The sequence below is a fragment of the Bison bison genome, unplaced genomic scaffold (genome assembly GCF_000754665.1).
Source record: "Bison bison bison isolate TAMUID 2011002044 unplaced genomic scaffold, Bison_UMD1.0 scf7180017864181, whole genome shotgun sequence".
Taxonomy (NCBI): domain Eukaryota; kingdom Metazoa; phylum Chordata; class Mammalia; order Artiodactyla; family Bovidae; genus Bison; species Bison bison.
In genome coordinates, this window is record NW_011494753.1 from 9577723 (window position 1) to 9599536 (window position 21814).

General features: G+C 42.3%; 1 protein-coding gene and 1 pseudogene across 1 annotated transcript; one reads left to right on the forward strand and one right to left on the reverse strand.

The window, feature by feature from the left end:
- The first annotated feature begins 79 nt into the window (after window positions 1-79).
- LOC104991012 (cathepsin G-like) lies at window positions 80-20455 on the forward strand. Its single transcript, XM_010843384.1, has 6 exons — window positions 80-257; window positions 17276-17391; window positions 18342-18489; window positions 19211-19346; window positions 19505-19759; window positions 20201-20455. The coding sequence occupies exons 1-6, from the start codon at window positions 139-141 to the stop codon at window positions 20360-20362; spliced, it is 936 nt and encodes a 311-aa protein (XP_010841686.1). The 5' UTR covers window positions 80-138; the 3' UTR covers window positions 20363-20455.
- On the reverse strand, window positions 12645-13485 carry LOC104991011 (annotated as a pseudogene).
- Window positions 20456-21814: the final 1359 nt, after the last annotated feature.

Consider the following 21814-nt stretch of genomic DNA (forward strand, 5'->3'; position numbering starts at 1 on the left):
ATAATTACTTTCTCTGTATTTTAGCTGGATTGTACATTAGAGTTTCATATGCATAATCTTGTTTGATTCCAGAAGGGCAATGTGAAATTGGAAGAGGCTTGGAGACCCACAGGTCCTGGGGTTTCCAGTCTGTGCTCCATGGAGTCCATGTCCGGAGGGGAGGGAGGAAAGAGACCCCTGGAACAGCCTCTTTTGTTATCTTACATGTGGAAGCATGAACCTCAGTTTGCAAATCTACAAGATGCCGCATTTAAACGGTAAGACAGTTCATTATGACCCAGATGTCTTGAATCCTTTAAACAGCACCACCAGTGAATTGAGGATAATAGAACACATCAAATTCATGGTAACTGGGCAAACACTGAATCAAGTGAGATCAACATTGAGAAGAGAAGAAACTTCACACCAACAAAAAGAAGCAAAACAAAGAGAAGGAACTTCACTAAAAAGAATAACAAATCACATGAATATGAGAAGTAAAATTCAGCATATTGAAAACTAAGGTGAAAAACAAATAAACACCTATTTTTCACACAAGACCGTTCCTACATCCATCTGCCAAGTCTAACCCTGGAGCTCACAGTACCAGCAAGGGCACAGGTGAGCAAAGAGCTGAACGTATGCATGAAGGTGAACAAGAACGGGGTAAGGTGTGCATAAGCCAGGGGACAACTTCGGGTCCCCGCAGTCGATGATGACACTCTTAGGAGATGTCTTCACACAAAAGGAATGCAGAGAGCCCAGAAAGCCAGTCATGAAGAGTTCCACAGAAGCCCAGGGAGTAAGGCAGAGTGGTCAAGGATATCCACCACCCCAGGCAAGGATGTGTGCCCTCAAGAGACAGTGCCTGATGAGTTAGTCTTCCCCCTTACACCTGATGGAATCATTTAACATAATATGAGATATATTAGGGAGAAAAACTATTACCTTACGATGCTATAGCATCATGATCACGGAACTGCTTGAGGCTATATATTTCTTAAAAATGATTTCCAAATATTTTTACATTATTTCTTTCTTTGATCTAGTGATTTTTATTTCTAGGACTTTAACCTACATAAGATCTAAAATGTGTGCGTTTATAGGGGGGTTACTCACATAAATGTTCATCACACCATTATTTAATAATAGACCTCAAATTAGAATCAGTTATTAATGTCCAAAATAGGAAGATGGTAAAATAAGGCATGCTTGCATTATGTATTATGCAGTTGTTATTATCCACATTATCCACTACTCTAGAAACCAGGCTAAGAAAACAAAAGAACAAAAACTAGGCAGAGAAAACAAAAGAAAGTAAACTAGGCTAAGAATATTAATAGGAGAATCATTTTTAAAAACTGAACAAACACTTGGGGGAAAGTGAAAGCTCACTAATTAATTAATGCAAATTGAAATATGAATAATCTTTACTTATATGATTGGAAAGGATTGACACAAACGATACTAGTGAGATTTAGAATAGACACTGAGAAAATGCAGTTTAACACCTTGTACACAAATAGCCTTAAAAAAGAAAAAAGAAAAAAAAGAAGAATCTGATGTAGCCATCAACTATACCAGAAAAAGTGCAGAAGGTGATGCCCAAAAAAGTTACACAAGTCAAATCTTAATACTAATTAACCCAGAATTAAATGGAGATTTGCTTTTTAAAATTTTTCATCACTTGAAACAGTGGAAATTTTAAAGTCATGATATAGAATTACAATAGCTACATGAAAGAATGGTCATTAGATTTAAGTCAAAAGCAGATTAAGAGCTGTACATACTACAGTCAATTTTTGCTTATACATACATTTTCCTTTTAGGCTTTTTTCCTTCCTACACAACCATTTATCTAATTTTTCTACAACATTTATGTATGATTTAGATAACTTAAGTGTCTTTTTAAAAATACGAAAGATTCTAAAATGATCTTCAAATTAAAATAAATAAATTTAAATTAAAAAAATAAAAGGCATTAAAAATTGAAAAAAAATAAAATGATCTTCACTAACAGTTTTTTTTTTTAATAAAATGAGGAAAATGTTTGTTGAATGAACTATAGGATTCAAAACTGAACGTATTGTAACCACACCTATAAAAAAGAAACATGTGAAAAACCTGGATGGAACTAGATCTGTTAACGGTAGTCAGTTAAATGGTGCAATTAAGGCTGACATTTTTCTTCTTTGTGCTTTTAATTTATTCACTATTTTAAAACGCATCATTCATAAAATTATTGTATTTTTTTAAATCTCATGTTAGAAAAAGGCAGGGTTAAGTAAACTGGCAGATGTGTTAGTTAACTGACTATTCTAACATCAATTTTAGCATTTCATGGCTGGCACAATAGAATTCTCTCTTGCTCAGGAACAGTCCCAAGTGAATATTCCTGGTGAGCAGTGCCCACTCTCACTCTCAAGTGTCCTGGTTTGGGCAATAAATTACATGGTCAGCCCAAAGCTAAGGGACCCAGACTCGGTCCCCTAAAGATGATTTCAAGTTCCCCGTGTTCATCCTTGCCAAACCCTGGAAAGGGGAGAAACTAGACAATCAAGCATGGGAGTTGTTGCAGCTCGGGATGGGGCTCACAGCATTTCATTCCCCTCCCGTTTGCTGTGACAATGGCAGGCACGCCTGTGCTCAAGGGAGATGGGCAGTACAGTTCACCTACGTCCCCCAGAGCGTAGGTCATATGATCTGGTTTTGCTAAACTGCCAGATCTTCTCTACCACAGCACTTAGTCCTATTTGCTGTTTAGAAGGATCATGGCCCTCAGTTTTTTTCTGCTTATTTTTATAGAAAAATCAGATTTAAGTAGATACATTTTCATTTTTGCTTTTAGATTTGTATGTCTTTTTATCGAAGTGCAGTTGATTTACATTATTTGTTTTAGCTGTATAGCATAATGATTCAGTATTTTGCAGATTATACTCCATTTAAAGTTATTACAAGATAATGGCTATAATTTCCTGTGCTGTACAATATATCCTTGTTGCATATCTATTTTGTACATAGTGGTTTGTGGCTCTTAGTCACATACCCCTAAAGGCCTCTCCCCTTCCCTCTCTCCTTTGGTAACCACTAGTTTATTTTTCATATCTGTGAGTCTGTTTCAACTTTGCATATACATGCACTTGCAGTATTTTTTAGAGTCCTCATATAAGTGATATATAGAATTTTTCTTCTAAATTATTTCACTAATCTTAATATTCTCTAGCTTCATCCACATTGCTGCAAATGGTAGAATTTCATTCTTCTTATGGCCAAGTAATATTCCATTGTATAGGTACACCGCATTTTCTTTATCCAATCATCTGTTAGTCAGACTTGGGTTTCTTCCAAATATCGGCTATTGTAAGTTGTGCAGGGGTACATGTCCCTTTTCAATTAGTGTTTTGTTTTTTCTGGATATATACCCAAGATTAGAATTGTTGGGTCATATGAAGTTCTGTTTTTATCTTTTTGAGGAACTTTCATACTGCTTTCCATAGTGGCTCTACCAGCTTACATCCCCACTTACAGTTGTAGGAGGGTTCCCTTTTCTCCATGTCCTCTCCAACATTTGTCATTTGTGTACTGTTCTATGATAGCCATTTTTGCAGGTATGAGGTGATATGTTATTGCTGTTTTGATTTGCATTTCTGTAATAATTAGTGATGTTGAGTATCTTTTCATGTGACAATTATTCATTTGTGTGTCTTCTTTAGGGGAAAAAAGTGTCTATTCAGGTCTTCTGCCCATTTCTTTATTTGGTTAGTTGTTTTTTCGATATGAGTTGTTTATATATTTTGGATATTAATCCCATGTCAATTATATCATTGGCAAATATTTTTTCCCATTTCATAGGTTGCCTTTTCTTTTGTTTAGTTTGTTTCATTTGCTATGCAGAAGTTTTCATGGTTAATTAGGTCCCATTTGTTTATTTTTGCTTATATTTCTTTTGCTTTAGAAGATAAATCCAAAAAAATATCATTACAATAGGCAGTGTTCTGCCCATGTTCTCTTCTACGAGTTTTATGGTTTCAGTTCTTACATTTGGATCTGTAAACCATTTTGGGTTTATTTCTACGTCTGATGTGAGGAAGTATCTCATCTCGCTTTTTTTACATGGAGCTGTCCAGTTTTCCCAGCAATCCTTGTTGAAAACGTTGTCTTTCTCCATTGTGGAGTCTTGCCTCTCTTGTCATAGATTAATGGACCATAGGTGTGTGGGTTTATCCCCTAGATTAACGGACCATAGTTGCGTGGGCTCTGTGTCCTGTTTCATTGATATATATGTCTGTAGCATGCTTCCCGGGTGGTGCAGTGGTAAAGAATCCACCTGCCAATTCAGGAGATGCAGGAGACCTGTGTTCCATCCCTGGGTCAGGAAGATTCCTTGGAGGAGGAAATGGCAACCCACTCCAGTATTCTTGCCTGGGAAATCCCATGGACAGAGGAACCTGGCAGCCTACCATCCATAGAATCACAAAGAATCAGACACGACTGAGTGACTAAGCATGCAACACCATGCTATTGGGATTACTGTAGTTTTGTAGAGCAGTCTGAAGTCAAGGAAGATGGTAACTCCCAACTTTGCTATTTTTTCCTCAAGATTGCCTTGGCAATTTGGGGTCTTTTGTGGTTCCATGTAAATTTTAAGGTTATTTTTTCTGGTTCTGTGGAAAATGTCATGGGTATTTTGATAAGGATAGCATTAAGTCTGTAGATTGCTTTGGGTAGTAAGGTCATTTTAACAATATTAATTCTTCTGCTCTAAGAGCACCAGATATTTTTCAATTTCTTTTTATCATCTCAAATTTCCTTCATCAATGTTTTATAGTTTTCTTTACTTCCTTGGATAAGTTTATTCTTTAATTTTATTCTTTTTGATGCAATAGAATTGCATCTATTCTAAATAGATTTAAATTGCTTCCTATTTTAAATAGGATTGTTTTATTTTCTCTTTATGATAGTTAATTGCTGGTGTGTAGAAAAGCAACAGATTTCTGTGTATTAATCTTGTATCGTGCAACTATGCCAAATTCATTTATTAATTCTAATAGTTTAGGGGTGGAGACTTTAGGGTTTCTATCTGAAGTATCTTGTCATCTGCAATTTTACTTCTTCACTTCCAATTTAGATGCTTTTTTTCCCCCTTGTCTTATGCTGTGGCTGATACTTCCAATAGTATGTTAAATAGAAATGGGCATTGTCAACTGAGTTTGTCCTAAATTATCTTTATTATGTTGAGATATGTTCCCTGTACACCCACTTTGCTAAGAATTTTTATCATCAGTGGATGTTGAATTCTGTCAAGTGATTCTTCCTCATCTATTGAAATGATCATGTGATTTTTCTATACTTTTGATAACATGGCATATCACAGCCATTGATTTGTGAATGATGAATTGTCCTTGTGTCCCTGGAATAAAACAACTGGGTCACATTATATGATCCTTCTTGTATGTTGTTGGATATGGCTTGTTAATATTTTGCTAAGGATTTTCAAATCTATCTTCATCAAAGCTACTGGCCTATAATTTCTTTTTTTTTTTTTTTGGTAGCACCTTTGTCTGGTTTTGGTAATAGGGTAATGGTGCTCTCAGGCTTCCCTTGTGGCTCATACAGTAAAGAATCTGCCTGCAATGCAACAGACCCAGGTTCGATCCCTGAGTACGGAAGATCCTCTGGAAAAGGGAATGGCAACCCATTCCAGTATTCTTGCCTGGAGAATTCCATGGACAAAGGAGCCTGGCGAGCTACAGTCCATGGGGTCACAAAGAGTCAGACATGACTGAGCAACTAACACTTTCACTTCACTTTCAATGATGCCCTCATGCAATGAATTTGGGAGTGTATCTTCCTCTTTAAACTTTTGGAATAGTTTGAGAAGGATAGGTATTAACTCTTTTATGTTTGGTATAATACTCTTGTGACATTGTCTGGCCTTGGACTTTTGATTGCTAGAAGTGCTTTTATTTAGAAATTTGATGTTACTACTAGTAATCAGTCAGTTCCAATTATCCATCTCTTCTTGACTCAGTCTTGGCAAGTTGTATCTTTCTAGAAATTTGTCCATTTCTTCTAGGTTGACCAATTTGCTGGCATATAGCTGTTTGTCAGAGAAGGCAATGGCAACCCACTCCAATACTCTTGCCTGGAAAATCCCATGGATGGAGGAGCCTGGTAGGCTGCAGTCCATGGGGTCACTAAGTGTCGGGCACGACAGAGCGACTTCACTTTCACTTTTCACTTTCATGCACTGGAGAAGGAAATGGCAACCCACTCCAGTGTTCTTGCCTAGAGAATCCCAGGGACAGAGGAGCCTGGTGCGTTGCCGTCTATGGGGTCGCACAGAGTTGGACACGACTGAAGCGACTTAGCAGCAGCAGCAGCTGTTGTAGTGTTTGCTTATGATTTTTTGTATCTCTGTGATGTCAGTTGTTATTTCTCCTCTTTCATTTCTTATTTTGTTTACTTGGGTCCTCTCTCTTTTCTTCTTGGTGAGTCTGGCTAAAAGTTTATTAATTTTGCTTGTCCCTTAAGAAAAATCAGCTCTTGGTTACATTGATTTTATTTCCATTATTTGCTTTATTTCCTCTCTGGTCTTTATTATTTCCTTCCTTCTCCTGACTTTGGACTTTGTTCTTTTTCCAATGCCTTTTGATGATAGGTAACTTCACTTATTTGAGAAGTTTCTTGTCTCTTGAGGAAAGCCTGTGTTGCACTAAAATTCCCTCTTAGAGTTGCTTTTTGCATCTCATAGATTTTGGAGTGTTGTGTTTCTATTTCATTTGTCTTTCATTTCACATGTGGTGGGAAGACAGTCATGGGGGCAACACAAGCTGATCAGTAGAAGTACCCACAAGGAGCTTCCAAAACATCCTTCTAAGAGTGATTTTAAGGCAGCCCTGAGGATTTCCAGAATGCTTCAGGAATACACTGGTCTCCTACAAAGTCAAGACTAACTACGTTGGTTTCTGACCAAAGTAGCAGCAAAAAGAGGGAAGGAGAAGTGACCCAGCACCACCTGACAACTGCCTGCCTGGAAGACCTGGACTGTTGGTGGCGTTGGGAGCCAGGAAGGAGATGGGAAACACCCTGCTGGTGTCCCAACAGCCCAGAGAAGAAAAATACATTTAACTGACGGAAATGTAATAAAACAGCCCGAAGCAGATGTAACTAGCTATGGATATTGTGAAACATATCACCATCCTATTTGTTCAAATATCACTTTCAGTCCAGTTCAGTCACATTTCATCAAAATACAAAATAAAAACATACACCCCTCTCTCTACCATCATATATCCCCCCTCTACCCAAATGGTCTCTCTAATCCCTAAACTCTGGCTTTTGTTTCTCTCTACTTTGATGTCTAAGTCATCATTACATTTATTAACGATTAATACTTCTGTATACAGGATTGAAAATATTTACCTATCATAAAGTTATTATTACATTTTCAAATACATATTCACATTTGGATCCATAATCCCATAATCCACATAAAACAGATAATTGGACATGGTGTGAAATACGGGTCAAGAAGAAATATGTGTTCTTAAAGGATATCATAGAGGCATTTATTGTCCTAGAACCACTTACTGAGGAGTAAAAAGAAAAAAAATCTTTTCCCCACTCTCTGCCATAAATCCTCCATCATAAACCAAGCATTCAAAATGTGTGTGCTGCTGCTGCTGCTGCTGCTAAGTCGCTTCAGTTGTGTCCAACTCTGTGCGACCCCATAGATGGCAGCCCACCAGGCTCCCCCGTCCCTGGGATTCTCCAGGCAAGAACACTGGAGTGGGTTGCCATTTCCTTCTCCAGTGCATGAAAGTGAAAAGTGAAAGTGAAGTGACTCAGTCATGTCCAGCTCTTCACGACCCCACGGACTGTAGCCTACCAGGCTCCTCTGTGCATGGGATTTTCCAAGCAAGAGTACTGGAGTGGGTTGCCATTGCCTTCTCCCAATACGTGTGTATCAGTGTCTAAATGTGTGTGGAATCTCTATTTCTTGTCCATTAGTCTATGTGTCTATGCCCCTATCAGTACCACACTACCTTCATTACTGTGGCTTCATTTGCTACAATAAGACTTCCCATCTTATTCTCATTCTTCAAGTCTTGGCTAATGTTGACCATTGGTTTCTCCATATCTGTTTAGAATCAATTAAGTTCTATGAAATACCTCTCAGATGCAATGAATCCTATAGAACACTTCTTGGAGAATTGACTTTAAAAAACTTTTTTTTCTGTTTCAAACACCACCATGGAATATCTCTATGCTTAGGTCCTATTAAGTGTCTCTTCTTATAATTTTATACATATTTTCACCAAAGAGGTCTTGCACAACTTTTTTTAGATTTATAGTTATTTGATAATTTTCATGATTTAAATGTTAACTTCCTCAAAATTTCCAACAGTATTATAGTATATATCAAAATATAATTAATGTTTAAGTTGGTTTTATGGCCCAGCAAGTTTGTCAAACTGCCTTATTAACTGTAATAGTTGAGCTGCAAGTTCTTGGGCATTTTCTACACACACAATAGCATTTCAAGGACTCAGTTTTATTTCTGCTTTTCATGACCTTATGCCTTTCGCTTCTATTTCCTGCTTACGTGCACTGTATAAAATCTCTAGTATAAATACTAAAGAGAAACGGTGATTATGGCTATCCGCATGTCCTTACATTGTTTTGCTCTCAAGCAAAAACACTGTGTGTTTCAACATTAGTATAATGATTGCTGGGGGTTTTTATGGAGACATTTTATCAGGTTAAAAACATTATTTTTTATTTATACTTTGCTAGAATTTTAATTAATGAACTTTAGCAAATGCTTATTTTATTTCAATTGAATAATCACATGGCATTTCTCCTTTTATCAGTCAATGTGTTGTTTTACAGCAATTGGGTTTGAATAAAAAGTCACCCACTCCTAGGATAAACCCAAATTTGTCCTGATATATTACTTTTCCTTGTTGAATTATTTGACATACCTCAATATTCAAGTGAAATTAGCCTGTAATATTCCTTCCCCATATTGTCTTTATTGGGTTTGGCATTGAGGCTTTGCTAGTCTCATAAAGGAGATAGGTAGCATCTCCTCTCCAGAAGATATGGTGTAGTGTTCTTTGAATATTTTGTTGAGATGCTCAGTGAAGCTTTATGAGCATGGGGCTGTCCTTGATAGAATGTTTTTGAAAACAGAATCAATTTATTTAATGTTTAAAGGAAAATTAAAACTTCTTGGGTATATTTCACTAAGTTATATTTTTTAGGGATTTGTCAAATTTATGTAAATTTTCAAAATTATTGGCTTCCCAATGACATATAAGATAACATAGATACGACATACACACACACACACACACATCTCCCACATACAAACCCTTTCTCAGTTAATGCAAGTATCTTCTCTAACCCTGTGGCTTTACTTTTCACTGTCTTAATATTTTGGATAATCAGAATTTCACTTTTATTCATACCATGCTGTGCTTAGTCACTCAGTCGTGCCCAACTCTTTATGACCCCATAGACTGTAGCCCACCAGACTCCTCTGTCCATAGGGATTCTCCAGGCAAGAATACTGGAGTGGGTTGCCATACCCTTCTCCAGGGGATCTTCCCAACCCAGGGATTGAACTAAGGTCTCCCACATTGTAGGTGGATTCTTTACCATCTGAGCCACCAGGGAAGCCCATGAATACTGGAGTGGGTAGCCTATCCCTTCTCCAGGGGATGTTCCTGACCCAGGTATCAAACCAGGGTCTCCTGCATTGCAGGGGGGTTGTTTACCAGCTGAGCTATCAGGGGAGCCCCACCTCTATTCATATATACCCAATAAATTTTTATGTGGATCAATTTATCCATTTTTACCTTGTAATTATTATTGGTTAGCACTTTTTATATCTAAAAATTTTTCCCTTTGTTAAGTTTATAAAGAAATTCTTCTTTTAAAAGTTTTTTCCTTTATTTTAAATAATCAAGTTTTATCTTTATTCATACTCAATAAGTTTTACTATAAATTATTTTTGCCATTATTAATCATTTTAAACTCATTTTTTGTCTCCATTCTTTTAAAATTTTGACTCTTTATTTACAGTGGATGTTTGAACAGTGCAGGGGTTAAGGGCAGCAACCCTCCACCCAGTGGAACATCCAAGTAAAACTTATAGTTGGCCCTCCCATTCTGCGGTTTCACATTCACTTATATAATCAACCATGGATAATGTAGTATGGTAGCATTTACAACTGAAAAAAAAACTTGTATAGAATGAAAAATGAGATGGTGGAGTAGAAGGACTTGAGAATACCTCTGCTAATGAAAACACCAAAATCACAACTAACTTGCTGGACAACCATTTATGAAAAAAGACTTTGACAGACTAGAAAAGATATTCTACTCACACAGACAAAGAAGAAGCTACAATGAGATGTCAAGAGGGGCTCTTTCACAATAAAATCAAACCCCATACCACCAAGTGAGCAACCGACAAACCGGAAAATAATTATTTCTCAGAAATTCTCTCACAAGGGTGAGACTCCCTAGCCCCACGTCAGGCTTCCCAGCCTGGAGATCTGGCACTGGGGGAAAGACCCCCAAGAGCATTTGCTTTTGAAGGCCAGCAGGCCTTGAATGCAGGAGCTCTACAAGACTGGGGAAAATGGAGACTCCACTCTTGGGGGGCATATTCAAGGCTTCATGTGCACTGGGACCCAGACCAAAGCAGTGACTCCATAAAAGCCTGGGCCAGACCTCCCTGGGGGGCCTGGAGGGTACACCAGGAAGGTGGGATACCCTATCCTGGGGAGGTGTGGCTCACTGTGAGGGCAAGGACAGTGGTGGCAGACACCCCAGGGAATGCTCATCAGTGTGAGACCTCCTGGAGGTTGCCATCTGGGCACCAAGACCTGGCCTTACTCAACAGCCTGCAGGCTCCAGTGCTAGAATGCCTGTTTCACAATAAAATCAAATAACCCCATACCCACAAGGTGGGCAACAAACAAACTGGAAAATAATTGGGAAAAGTCCCACTCATCAGCAAACGTGTTGCCTAAAGTCATCCTGAGCCAATAACTGCCTATAAACACATCCCTTGACATGGCCCTCCCAACCAGCAGGACAAAACACAGCCCCACCCACCAATAGCAAGTACTCGTCCTTCCCACCAGGAAGCCTGCACAAGCCCTGAACCAAGTTTACCCACCAGGAGACAGACACCAGAAACAAGAAAAATTACAGTTCTGCAAGGAACTGTAAGTTCTGAGGAACACAGACCACAGACATAGAAAGTTAGATAAAATGAGATTGCAGGAAAATATATTCCAGATGAAGGAACAAGATAAAACCCCAGAAGAACAACCAAGTAAAGTGAATATAGGCAATCAACCTTGAAAAGAATTCAAAGCAACAATGGTAAAGATGATCCACAATCTCAGAAAATGAATGGAGGCACAGACTGAGAGGATACAAGAAATGTGTATTTATTTATTTTTTTGGAGGGACTGGTTCTTTATTTCAAAAGGACATTTATCAATTTTCAGTATCAAAAAGTTACACTATTGGTTTTTTTTTCTCCTAGTTGGTCCCTATAGAGACCACACAAAAGGTGAGAACATTTTAAGCCAATTAAGCTGCAGGATGCACACCTAACAGACCTCACTGAAACCTCATCAAAAAAGGGGGATTGGGTAGGGAAAGAAACTTTAAAAGATCAGCACACTGCTAGCTCACAGACTGTAGAGAGCTCTCACAGGCAGAGGGGTGACCAGTGCGCCTCAACCCCAAAGAAGCAAAGTTCCAAAATATAAAACTTTACAAGTTTTGTACATTCTCTTTTCAAGATTTCTCCAGCACTAACCAGTACAAAGCACAATGAGATGGCACTTTTAGAGACAGCAGCTTCAGACCCAGTAAAGGGTGGTGAGATGAGTTTCATATGGCTAAATCAGTGGCAAAACATAATTTTCTTTCCTTTCTTTCAAGGAGGCAGGAGAGCAAATGAGCGGTCACTTCAATATAAGGGGCACATGATCCATCCTGTGAGCAGTTGGGAACAGGGTAGAGCTGCAACAAGGATTTGGTCTCAGAGGTTTCACCATCTTAATTGTTTGGTCACTTCTGATGAAAAAAGAAAAAAAAAAGGTTGTCCAAATTTAAAGCTGAAAACCTGAACAGCACTTTTTTTTTTTTTTGGCTAACTCCTCCTGGAATCATCTTTCTGGTTTGGCAGGTACTTTTTACAGAGCAATGAGGTTTCCCCAAATGGAGCCTTTCTCTGGGCTGCTAGGCACTCAGTAAGGCAGGCCCAAATCTTTTCCCTTTCTCTCTGGAGAAGGCAATATGCATTAAGCTGAAATGTTACCTTCCAAAAGTGAGAAAGGGATTAGACTGCTGCTTCAGAACTATGGAATTATCTGGAATGTTTTTTTACAAATGGTTGTTACATCAACAACAAAAAAGGTAATTACAAAATGTGTACATCACAACATGCTTTTAAAGACACTTTGCATTGTGCTCACATTCCCTTAAACGTTGTTCCCAGAGGTGCTCAGCCTCTAGCCCAACTGGAATCTCTGGGGAGAGGCAGAGACAGTTTGGCGAAAAGGACACAGGAGTAGGGGGGTGGGAGAGGTGGCGAAAGGAGAAAGCAGCCTTCCAGTTAAAGTATCAGCCCTCAGTTTAAAGGTCAGCTTCGGGCAGGCTGGCCCCAGCGGAGTCGGGGTGAGAGGGAGGAGCAGCGGCAGGGCGGGGCTGGGGTGCTCTACATCTCATTGAGGTCAAGCAGTCTGGTCCAGCATCCTTTGTGTACAGAGGTGCTCCTCTTTGGTGCATTTCAGTTTATCTTCCAAATCATCAGCTGTCTTTTCCAGCTTGGCTACTGATCTCTCAGCAAACTCAGCACAGGTCTCTGCCTCCTTGAGTTTATCGGTAAGAATCTTTGTCTCTTCCTCATATTTGTCTTCTTTTTGAGAGTACTTTTCTTCGGCAGCACTCAGACACTTCAGGTTCTGGTCCATCAGTCTGGTTTGCTCATCCATCTCTCGGCAACGGGACTCTGCCAGCTCGACTCGCTCCTCTGTGCGCTCCAAGTCTCCCTCAATAATCACCAACTTGCGAGCCACCTCTTCATACTTCCTGTCTGCCTCTTCTGCAATGTGCTTAGCTTCTTTGAGTTGGATTTCCTGGAGTTCCATTTTTTCTTCATCTTTTAAGGCTCAGTTTTCAATAACCTTCATACCTCTGTCGCTCTCATCAGCAGCTTTCTCAGCTTCCTCCAGCTTTTGCAGGGCAGTGGCCAGGCGCTCTTGGGCTCGGTCCAGCTCCTGTTCAACCAGCTGGATCCTAAGGTTCAAGGAGGTCACCTCAGCCTCAGCCTGTTCTCAGGCCCGTCCTTCTCCCTCCACTTCCCGCGGGAGGCGCTCGGCCCTCTCCTCTGCATCACCGGCCTGCTGCTGCAGAACCTGGATCTTGCGCTTCACCGCCTTGATGGTGGTGATCCCGGCCATGGTCCCCACGCAGCTCCTGCTTGCCTTCGGGTTCCTGCCTCCTCCGCTCAGCGTTGCAGCTGCTTCTCCAAGAAATGTTTAATAAAGATCTAGAAGATTTAAAGAACAGAGATGAACAATACAGTACAATATAATTATTGAACAATACAATACAGTGACTGAAATGAAAAATACACTAGAAGAAATCAATAGAATAAATGAGGCAGGAGAATGAATACATGAACTGAAAGACAGATTGGTGGAAATCACTGTTGCAGAACAGAAGAAAGAAAAAAGGATGAAAAGAAATGAGGACAGCCTGAGAGACCAAAATTCACATTATGAGGAGGAGAGAGAGAGAAAGGACCTAAGAAAATATTTGCAGAGATAAGAGCTGAAAATTTCCCTAATATGGGAAAAGAAACATTCACTCAGCTACAGGAAGCACAGAGAGTCCCCTACAGGGTAAGCCAAAGGAGGAACACAGAGAGACACATATTAATCACATTGACAACAATTAAAGACAAAGAGAAAATATTAAAAGCAACAAGGGAAAAGCAACAAATAACATACAAAGAAACCCCATACCATTATCAGCTAATTTTTCAGTAGAAACTCTGCAGGCCAGAAGGGAATCGCACAGTATATTTAAAGTGATGAAACGGGAAAACCTGTAACCAAGAATGCTCTACTCAGCAAGGCTCTCATTCAGATTTGGTGGAAAAATCAAAAGCTTCACAGACAAGGAAGAGCTGTGAGAAGCCAACGCCACCAAACCATCTTTACAACAAATGCTAAAGGAACTTCTCTAGGTGAAATAAAAGGCCAGAACCAGAAACCAGAAAATTATGAATGGGAAAGCCCACCGGTTAAGACAAACATACAGCAAAGACAGGAAAACATCCACACACAAATATGACGTCCAAACCAGCAATCATGAAAAGAGGAGAGTACACAAATGCAGGATATTGGGAATGCATTTGAAATTAAGAGATCAGCAACTTAAAACAATATTGTGCATCAAAACCTCATGGGAACCAAACCTACAGTAGACACGCACACACAAATCCAAACATGATACTAAACATAATCATCAAATCACAAGAAGAGAGAACCAAAGAGGGAGGGAAGGAAAAAGATCTACCAAAACAAATCCAAAACAATTAACAAGATGGCAATAACATACATATCAATAATTACCTTAACTCTAAAAGCTTTAAATGCTCCAACAAAGACACAGACTTGCTGAATGGATACAAAAATGAGGCCCATATATGCGTTGTCTACAGAAGACCCACATCAGATACAGGCACATATAAAGACTGAAAGTGAGGGGATAGAAAAAGGTGTTCCATGCAAATGGAGGTCAAAAGAAAGTTGGAGTAGCAAAACTCATATCAAACAAAATAACTTTAAAATAAAGACTGTTACAAGAGACAAAGAAGGACACTGCGTAATGATCAAGAGATCAATCTACAAAGAAAATATAACAATTGTAAATATATATCCACCCAACAGAGGAGGACCTCAATATATGAGGGAAATGCTAATAGCTGTAAAAGGAGACATCTATATTATACTGATAATATTATCTTAAAAACTAAAGGGTTTTTCCCTCTTTTGTTATTTACTATTTCTTAGTCATGATGTCTTGTATCCTTATGTGTTTGCTGAGCTGTTTGTATTTGGCTATATGCTTGTCACTGTACTTGAAAAATAACTTTTTAGGTATAATTCGAATTTTGAAGATAAGTGAATTTCTTCTAGATTTGCCATAGATTCTGCCAGGTACTTTGGAACACAATCCATAAGTACAATAACAGAAGTTCAAGGCTTGAGAGTCCATTAAAAAGTCCAGGTAATTGCAAACTTTCAAGAAATTATTTGCAATTACTAACTCAATACCTCTTTTTTGTTAATTTGAGCATGTAGCCTTTTAAGTTCACAGCTTATTGCAGGGACGGTTTGACTAGACCTGTCTGTCTAGACTAGACCTCGTGATCTTTGATTTCTACACCATCATTTTAGGTGCTCTTCAAACAGAAGCTCAAATTCTGTGGATTTAGCAAATTCTCTCAGAGAAATAGAGCTACCTGTCTTGATTCCCATTATTCCTTCTGTTTTAACCTAATAATAACTCTTGCATTGGGAGTTCTTCAAGGCTTTTAAGGTTTCCATACATTTTAAACAAGTGTGTTTGGGGTTGGTTTTGGTGGGAAGATTGGCATGAAATCCTAGTCACTGTTAATGAAATCCCTAAACATCTCTCTACCCAGATTGTTAGGAGCATATATTTTACTTCCCTTTTTGCACATGGACTCTCTGTTCTTTATACTTTCCCCTTAGTTTAAATTAGAGTAACATTTTAAAAACAAAATAAACAGTTAAAAAGCTTACATAACAATAAATTAAAATTACCCAAAGGCACTAAGTAAAGTATCTTTTTGAGATGCATAAGGAAATTTCATGAGGTTGCAATCATTTACAATGTAATAGGGACAGAATGAAGTTCTTTGCAGCTTTGAGAATAAGCGCCAAGCTATGTATATTTGTATATGGGGAGAGGATCCTTAACTTTCATAAGATTTTTCAAGTGGGCTTATCACAATCCATAAAAGGCTGAGAACTCTATTGGTTTTCAATTCTGAAATTTTTGCAAACATTTACTGTATTGTAGGGCTTTCTGTGCCAACACAGAGTCTTCCAAGTATTTTTAAGAGTGTCTAGCAGAAGGAAATGGCAACCCACTCCAGTATTCTTGCCTAGAAAATCCCGTGGACAGAGGAGCCTGGCGGGCTGCTGTCCATAGGGTCGCACAGAGTTGGACACGACTGAAGCGACTTAGCATGCATGCATACATTGGAGAAGGAAATGGCAACCCACTCCAGTATTCTTGCCTGGAGAATCCCAGGGACAGAAGAGCCTGGTGGGCTGCCATCCATTGGGTCGCACAGAGTCAGGCACGACTGAAGTGACTTAGCAGCAGCAGCCCCCTGTGTTACTCTACAGAACTCTGCCATCCCTCTCTCTCAATGCTGAGTGTCCACTTCTTCAGGTGTCACAGGTAGCACAGCAGTGAGCTACCTCCTTAGGTGCCAGCACCCGTGGAGCAGAGACGGGTTTAGGTTGATGGGTCTATCATGGATGAATAGGATCTGAGATGTTTTTCCCCAGGGTCTGATGGCTGTCAACAAAATCAAGTCACTGGGCTTTCTCTGCAGGCAGGGAAGCTTCTGGAACACAAAAACACTCAGCTCAGTAGGAAGCAGAAAAATAGAAGCCTTCCCCAGTGTCGAGATGCACTGAGAGTTTACTGGGGGCTCAAGTGACCCGAGAGAGAAATGGTCAGTGGCAGAGCCTCATTCTTCCCTTTTCTTTCTCTGGCAGTGCCCTCCACCCACCCAGGAACAGAGCTACTCAGTGTGCTGGACAACTCTGGGTGGGGCTCAGGACCAGGGGGTGAAGACATGCAGGTTCCATGCCCTGAGGGAGAAGGAGGAAATAGACAGGTCCCAGCCTTGATGCTTGTGAGGACTTTACTGAATTTGATGGGTTAGGGGTTCTGGGACACCCAGCCTCCTCCCCAGTGCCCTGGGTTCCCATTTCTGTGGCCAGCACTGACTCAGCAGCTGTGCGCGCTATTGCACTGAAGGCTTCGGTTACTGCCTTCCCCCAGGTCCCTGGCAGTTGGTGGGCAAGCCTCTTGGGCAGCTCTGGGTGATGAAACTGATCACAGCAGCAGGAGAATGGGACTGTGGATGCTCGAGCCCCCACCCCCACCCTCAAACCCCCACCTTCACCTTTGCTTCCTCTCCCAGGGGCTCAAAGTCTGGCAGGAGGAAGCAGGGGCAGCAACTGCTGGGCAGCCTCGCCGGGAAGATGTGGCCGCTCCTGCTCCTCGTGGCCTTTCTCCTGTCCCCCAGGGCTCGGGCAGGTGAGTGACCATTCCCACCCTCAGGAGCCCAACTCCACCCGATAGACTCTGAAGGCAGACCACCCAGACACTTGCTAGCTCTGTATCACTGGGCAGCTTGCATGAGTCCACCGTTTCCAGCTTCAGATGCTGAGGGCAGGAATTCTATCAGGCCTACCTGGAGAGTCGCATGAGAGTTTAAGTGATGTGGTGTACATAAAGCTCTCAGAACTACCCTGGCACATCAGATCAGATCAGTCGCTCAGTCGTGTCCGACTCTTTGCGACCCCATGAATCGCAGCACACCAGGCCTCCCTGACAATCACCAACTCCCAGAGTTCACTGAAACTCACATCCATCGAGTCAGCGATGCCATCCAGCCATCTCATCCTCTGTCGTCCCCTTCTCCTCTTGCCCTCAATCCCTCCCAGCATCAGAGTCTTTTCCAAAGAGTCAACTCTTCACGTGAGGTGGCCAAAGTACTGGCTATATAAATGTGCTCTTTGAACTCAGTTGCAGCCCCTGTTTCAGAGCCTAGGAGATCAAGATACAGCGATAGTGGACCCATCAGCCCATCTCTAGATCCTTAAATTCATGAGCTGGACTCACAGGGATCTGGAAAGTTCCCTGAGGAAGAAAGTGCCACAGAACTTCAGGGAGAGGCGGCGCCAGAGGGCTCTGGGTTTGCCATCCCCACAGCAGAGAAACCCTCCTGTGAGGGAGGCCGCAGCTGGCCTTGCCTTCTGGGCAGGTGGGAGGGTGCTGAGGCTGGATGGAGAGCCAGCAGCACTTTCTGCAGGATCCTGGAGCCTCCCCCAGTTCTGCACCCTGCAGACCCCATTCTCACCAACCACCAGCTCACCCTGCCCCTGCTCATCTCTCCTGCTCCCCAACTTCCAGTCTTTCTGGAGCCACCAAGCCAATGTCCACACACCCGCCAGTGCAGAGATAATCCTAGTGCTTCCTTCCAGGGCAGATCATCGGAGGCCGAGAGGCCAGGCCCCATTCCCACCCCTACATGGCATATATTCAGACCCTGACACCAGCAGGTCCGACCATTTGTGGGGGGTTCCTGGTACGTGAAGACTTCGTGATGACAGCAGCTCGCTGCTTGGGAAGGTGAGAAATTAAAGAGCTTCTGCTGCTGCTGCTGCTGCTAAGTCACTTCAGTCGTGTCCAACTCTGTGCGACCCCACAGACAGCAGCCCACCAGGCTACCCCGTCCCTGGGATTCTCCAGGCAAGAACACTGGAGTGGGTTGCCGTTTCCTTCTCCAGTGAGTGAAAGTGAAAAGTGAAAGGGAAGTCGACTTGCTCAGTTGTGCCTGACTCTTAGCCACCCCATGGACTGCAGCCTACCGGGCTCCTCCATCCATGGGATTTTCCAGGCAAGAGTACTGGAGTAGGGTGCCATTGCCTTCTCCGTAAAGAGCTTCTAGGCACCTGCAAAGCAGATCCAGAAGAGTTCATGAGAGGAGCCATTGAAGGCAGGTTTCTAGCAATGAATAGGTGAAAAAAGACCAAGAGAAGGCCTGTGTGAATGGATAGAAAGGAGGGTCTGATCAGAAAGATTAAGAGGGGAGCCCCACACCATGGGGCTCAAATTGTGAATTCAAGCTCTTTTTCAACTTCTTGTAGGGGAGGCAAAATTTAAGTTCATTGAATTTCCCACCACCCCCCATCTCAAGGGGAGGCCTAAGGCACAGAGTTCAGCCCCAGAGCCCTCCTGTCCCTTGGTTCCCTTGGCTGAGGTCTCGCTACCCTGGGCAGTCACTCGACTTGTATCGGGGACTGCAGTTCCTGAAGCTCAAACCTACCTCTAGGCTCCCTTTCCTTTGCAGCCAAATAAATGTCATCTTGGGGATCCACAGTGTCACCGCTTCTGAATGGACGCAGCAGCGCATCCCTGTTCTCAGACCCATCCCCCACCCCAGATACAATCAGCGGAACAACCAGAACGACATCATGTTACTGCAGGTACCGACCCTTTGGTTCTTCAACTGGGTGGCTCTCTCCCAGCTTGGGGGGCTTCATGTGTCCTGGGACCATGGAGGGGGAATCAGGGCTGACTCCCAGGGTGGTGGTGGGCATGGGATGAGCATACAGTCCCTGAATGCCTGCACACTTCCTGCCAGCTGGCAAACAGAGCCAGACAGAATGAAGCTGTGAGGCTGGTAGCTCTGCCTCAGACAGAGGAAATGCTGAGCCCTGGGACCCAGTGCACCGTGGCCGGCTGGGGCCTCACCAGACTGCACAGGAGAGCAATCACACTCCAGGAGGTGCAGCTGACAATTCAGAGGGATGGAGAGTGTCACAGTCGCTTCGATTTCTACACTGGCCAAAAGCAGATCTGTGTAGGGGACCCAAGAGAGGGGAAGTCCACTTTCCTGGTAAGACAATGTAGGGTGTGCCCAAGACAGGGGGCCCTGGGCACAATGGGCAGTGGGGACAGATTCCATCTCTGTGGTTGCAGCCTGGGATCCACACCAAAGTGACGTGGGGTGGGGAGGGGGGCTTTTCCCCATCCATCTGGTGTCTGGGGGAATAGGAGAAGTACCAGACACGCAGGATGTTCACGTGCAGTGTTTTCCTGGGGCCGGTGAGGTACCTTGACCTGGGTTGGGCTGGAGAAGCAACCACAGTCAGGGCTGAAGCCCAGTGACGGGAAAATTCAGAAGCTTTTCTTCTGCACCCCACCATCCTCCCATCTCACACACAGCCAGCACTGGAAGGAGCTCCCCTCAACCCCCGTCTTCTCTGAGGGTTGGCAGAGGGCAACAGGAGTGGGGAGTCCTGGGAAACTGAGTGTCCCTTCCCTCCTCTGCCTGTAGGGGGACTCCGGTGGCCCCCTCGTGTGCAGCAATGTGGCCCAGGGCGTTGTCTCCTACGGAGACAGGATGGGGACCCCTCCAGCAGTCTTCACCAGAATTTCCAGCTTCCTGCCCTGGATAAGGAGAACAATGAGACGCTTCCAAGAGTGGAGACCAGAGTGACATCCCATGAGACTGACTCTCCTTCTCTGGGGCAGAGCCCAGCTCCAGGGCAGTTCCCAGAGCCTTAATAAATGTCCTAGTCTGGAGTGGAAATGACTGATTTCTAATGTGTTCATTAAACATTATTTGTACACAACAAAGTGTGCCAGGAATGAGAGTGAGCTTTGTCGAGGAAGATGGGGTCTCTTTCCCAGGACAAGTGAATCCCTATTCCTACCGTCCTGGGGTCAGCAGGAGCTTCTTCCCTCCTCCAAGCCACCCATTCCTCCATGTCCCCTCTACCCACAGCCTGGGGAGGGATGGAAGGACCTACCTCTCCCCAGAGTAGGGCTTTCTATTCTCTACCCACTAGACTATTAAAGAGACTCCACACTAGGTATTAAAGTGTACCCCAAAACCACGTGCCATTGGTGTGAGAAGGATGAGTTGGACAGGCAGACCAAAGGGACAACTGAAATTCTAAACAAGGCCCAATTTAGTATATGGTGAACAATTCTCAAACCATTGGGAAACAATAAAGTTTTAATAGGTGTCATTGAAACAAAATAGAATCACTGGGTAAAAAAGATACAGTTGGGTCCATACTTCCTATCATAATCCAGGATAAGACTCAAATGGGATCAAAAATCTAAATGTTTAAAAAATCAAGCCACACAAGAAAGAAAAAAGATTTACTCTCTTAAAAATATCTAACAAACACCCATATCAAAGTTGCACTTTTCACAATGGCCAAGAGATGGGAGCAACCCAAGTGTCTATGGACAGCCAGGGTCTTTCTCCTAAACCCTTTCCCACACCAACCCTCACTGTGCTCTAGACCGGTGTTCTCAGTTTCACTGTGATGAGAATCTCCTTCTGGGTTTGTTACTCTAAAATTAAACAAACCTCCACACAATATGCTGACTAAAATGCCTTTTACCCTGAAGATTAACCCATGACTAATACATCAATATTATATTGAAATAAAGGATTTCTGAAGTAGCATAATTTAAACCCAAGCTTTTAGCACCTTAAGGTAACTGTAGAGAATCAGCTAGGAGGTTCTACATCCATCAAAATGTTAATTACTCCTTGCAGTGTTACGTTTCCCACCTGAATTCTTGCAGTTTCCATAATCTGAAACGGAATGATCCATATGCACATATCAAATCCAACTGGCTCTACACAGATATACCTTAGCAAATTTGTCCATTATGTTTATGGGTTCAGTTCAGTTACCCAGTCATGTCCGACTCTTTGCAACCCCATGAATCGCAGCACACCAGGCCTCCCTGTCCATCACCAACTCCCAGAGTTCACTCAAACTCCTGTCCATCGAGTCAGTGATGTCATCCAGCCATCTCATCCTCTGTCGTCCCCTTCTCCTCCTGCCCCCAATCCCTCCCAGCATCAGAGTCCTTTCCAATGAGTCAACTCTTCGCATGAGGTGGCCAAAGTATTGGAGTTTTAGCT

Excerpts from the sequence above, each read along its gene's own strand:
- LOC104991012 (XM_010843384.1), top strand. The coding sequence starts at position 139 with ATGGAGTCCATGTCCGGAGGGGAGGGAGGAAAGAGACCCCTGGAACAG. Across the intron at positions 17,392-18,341 it reads GTCCCCCAGGGCTCGGGCAG|GGCAGATCATCGGAGGCCGA; the intron begins GTGAGTGACCAT and ends GCTTCCTTCCAG. Across the intron at positions 19,760-20,200 it reads AGGGGAAGTCCACTTTCCTG|GGGGACTCCGGTGGCCCCCT; the intron begins GTAAGACAATGT and ends CTCTGCCTGTAG.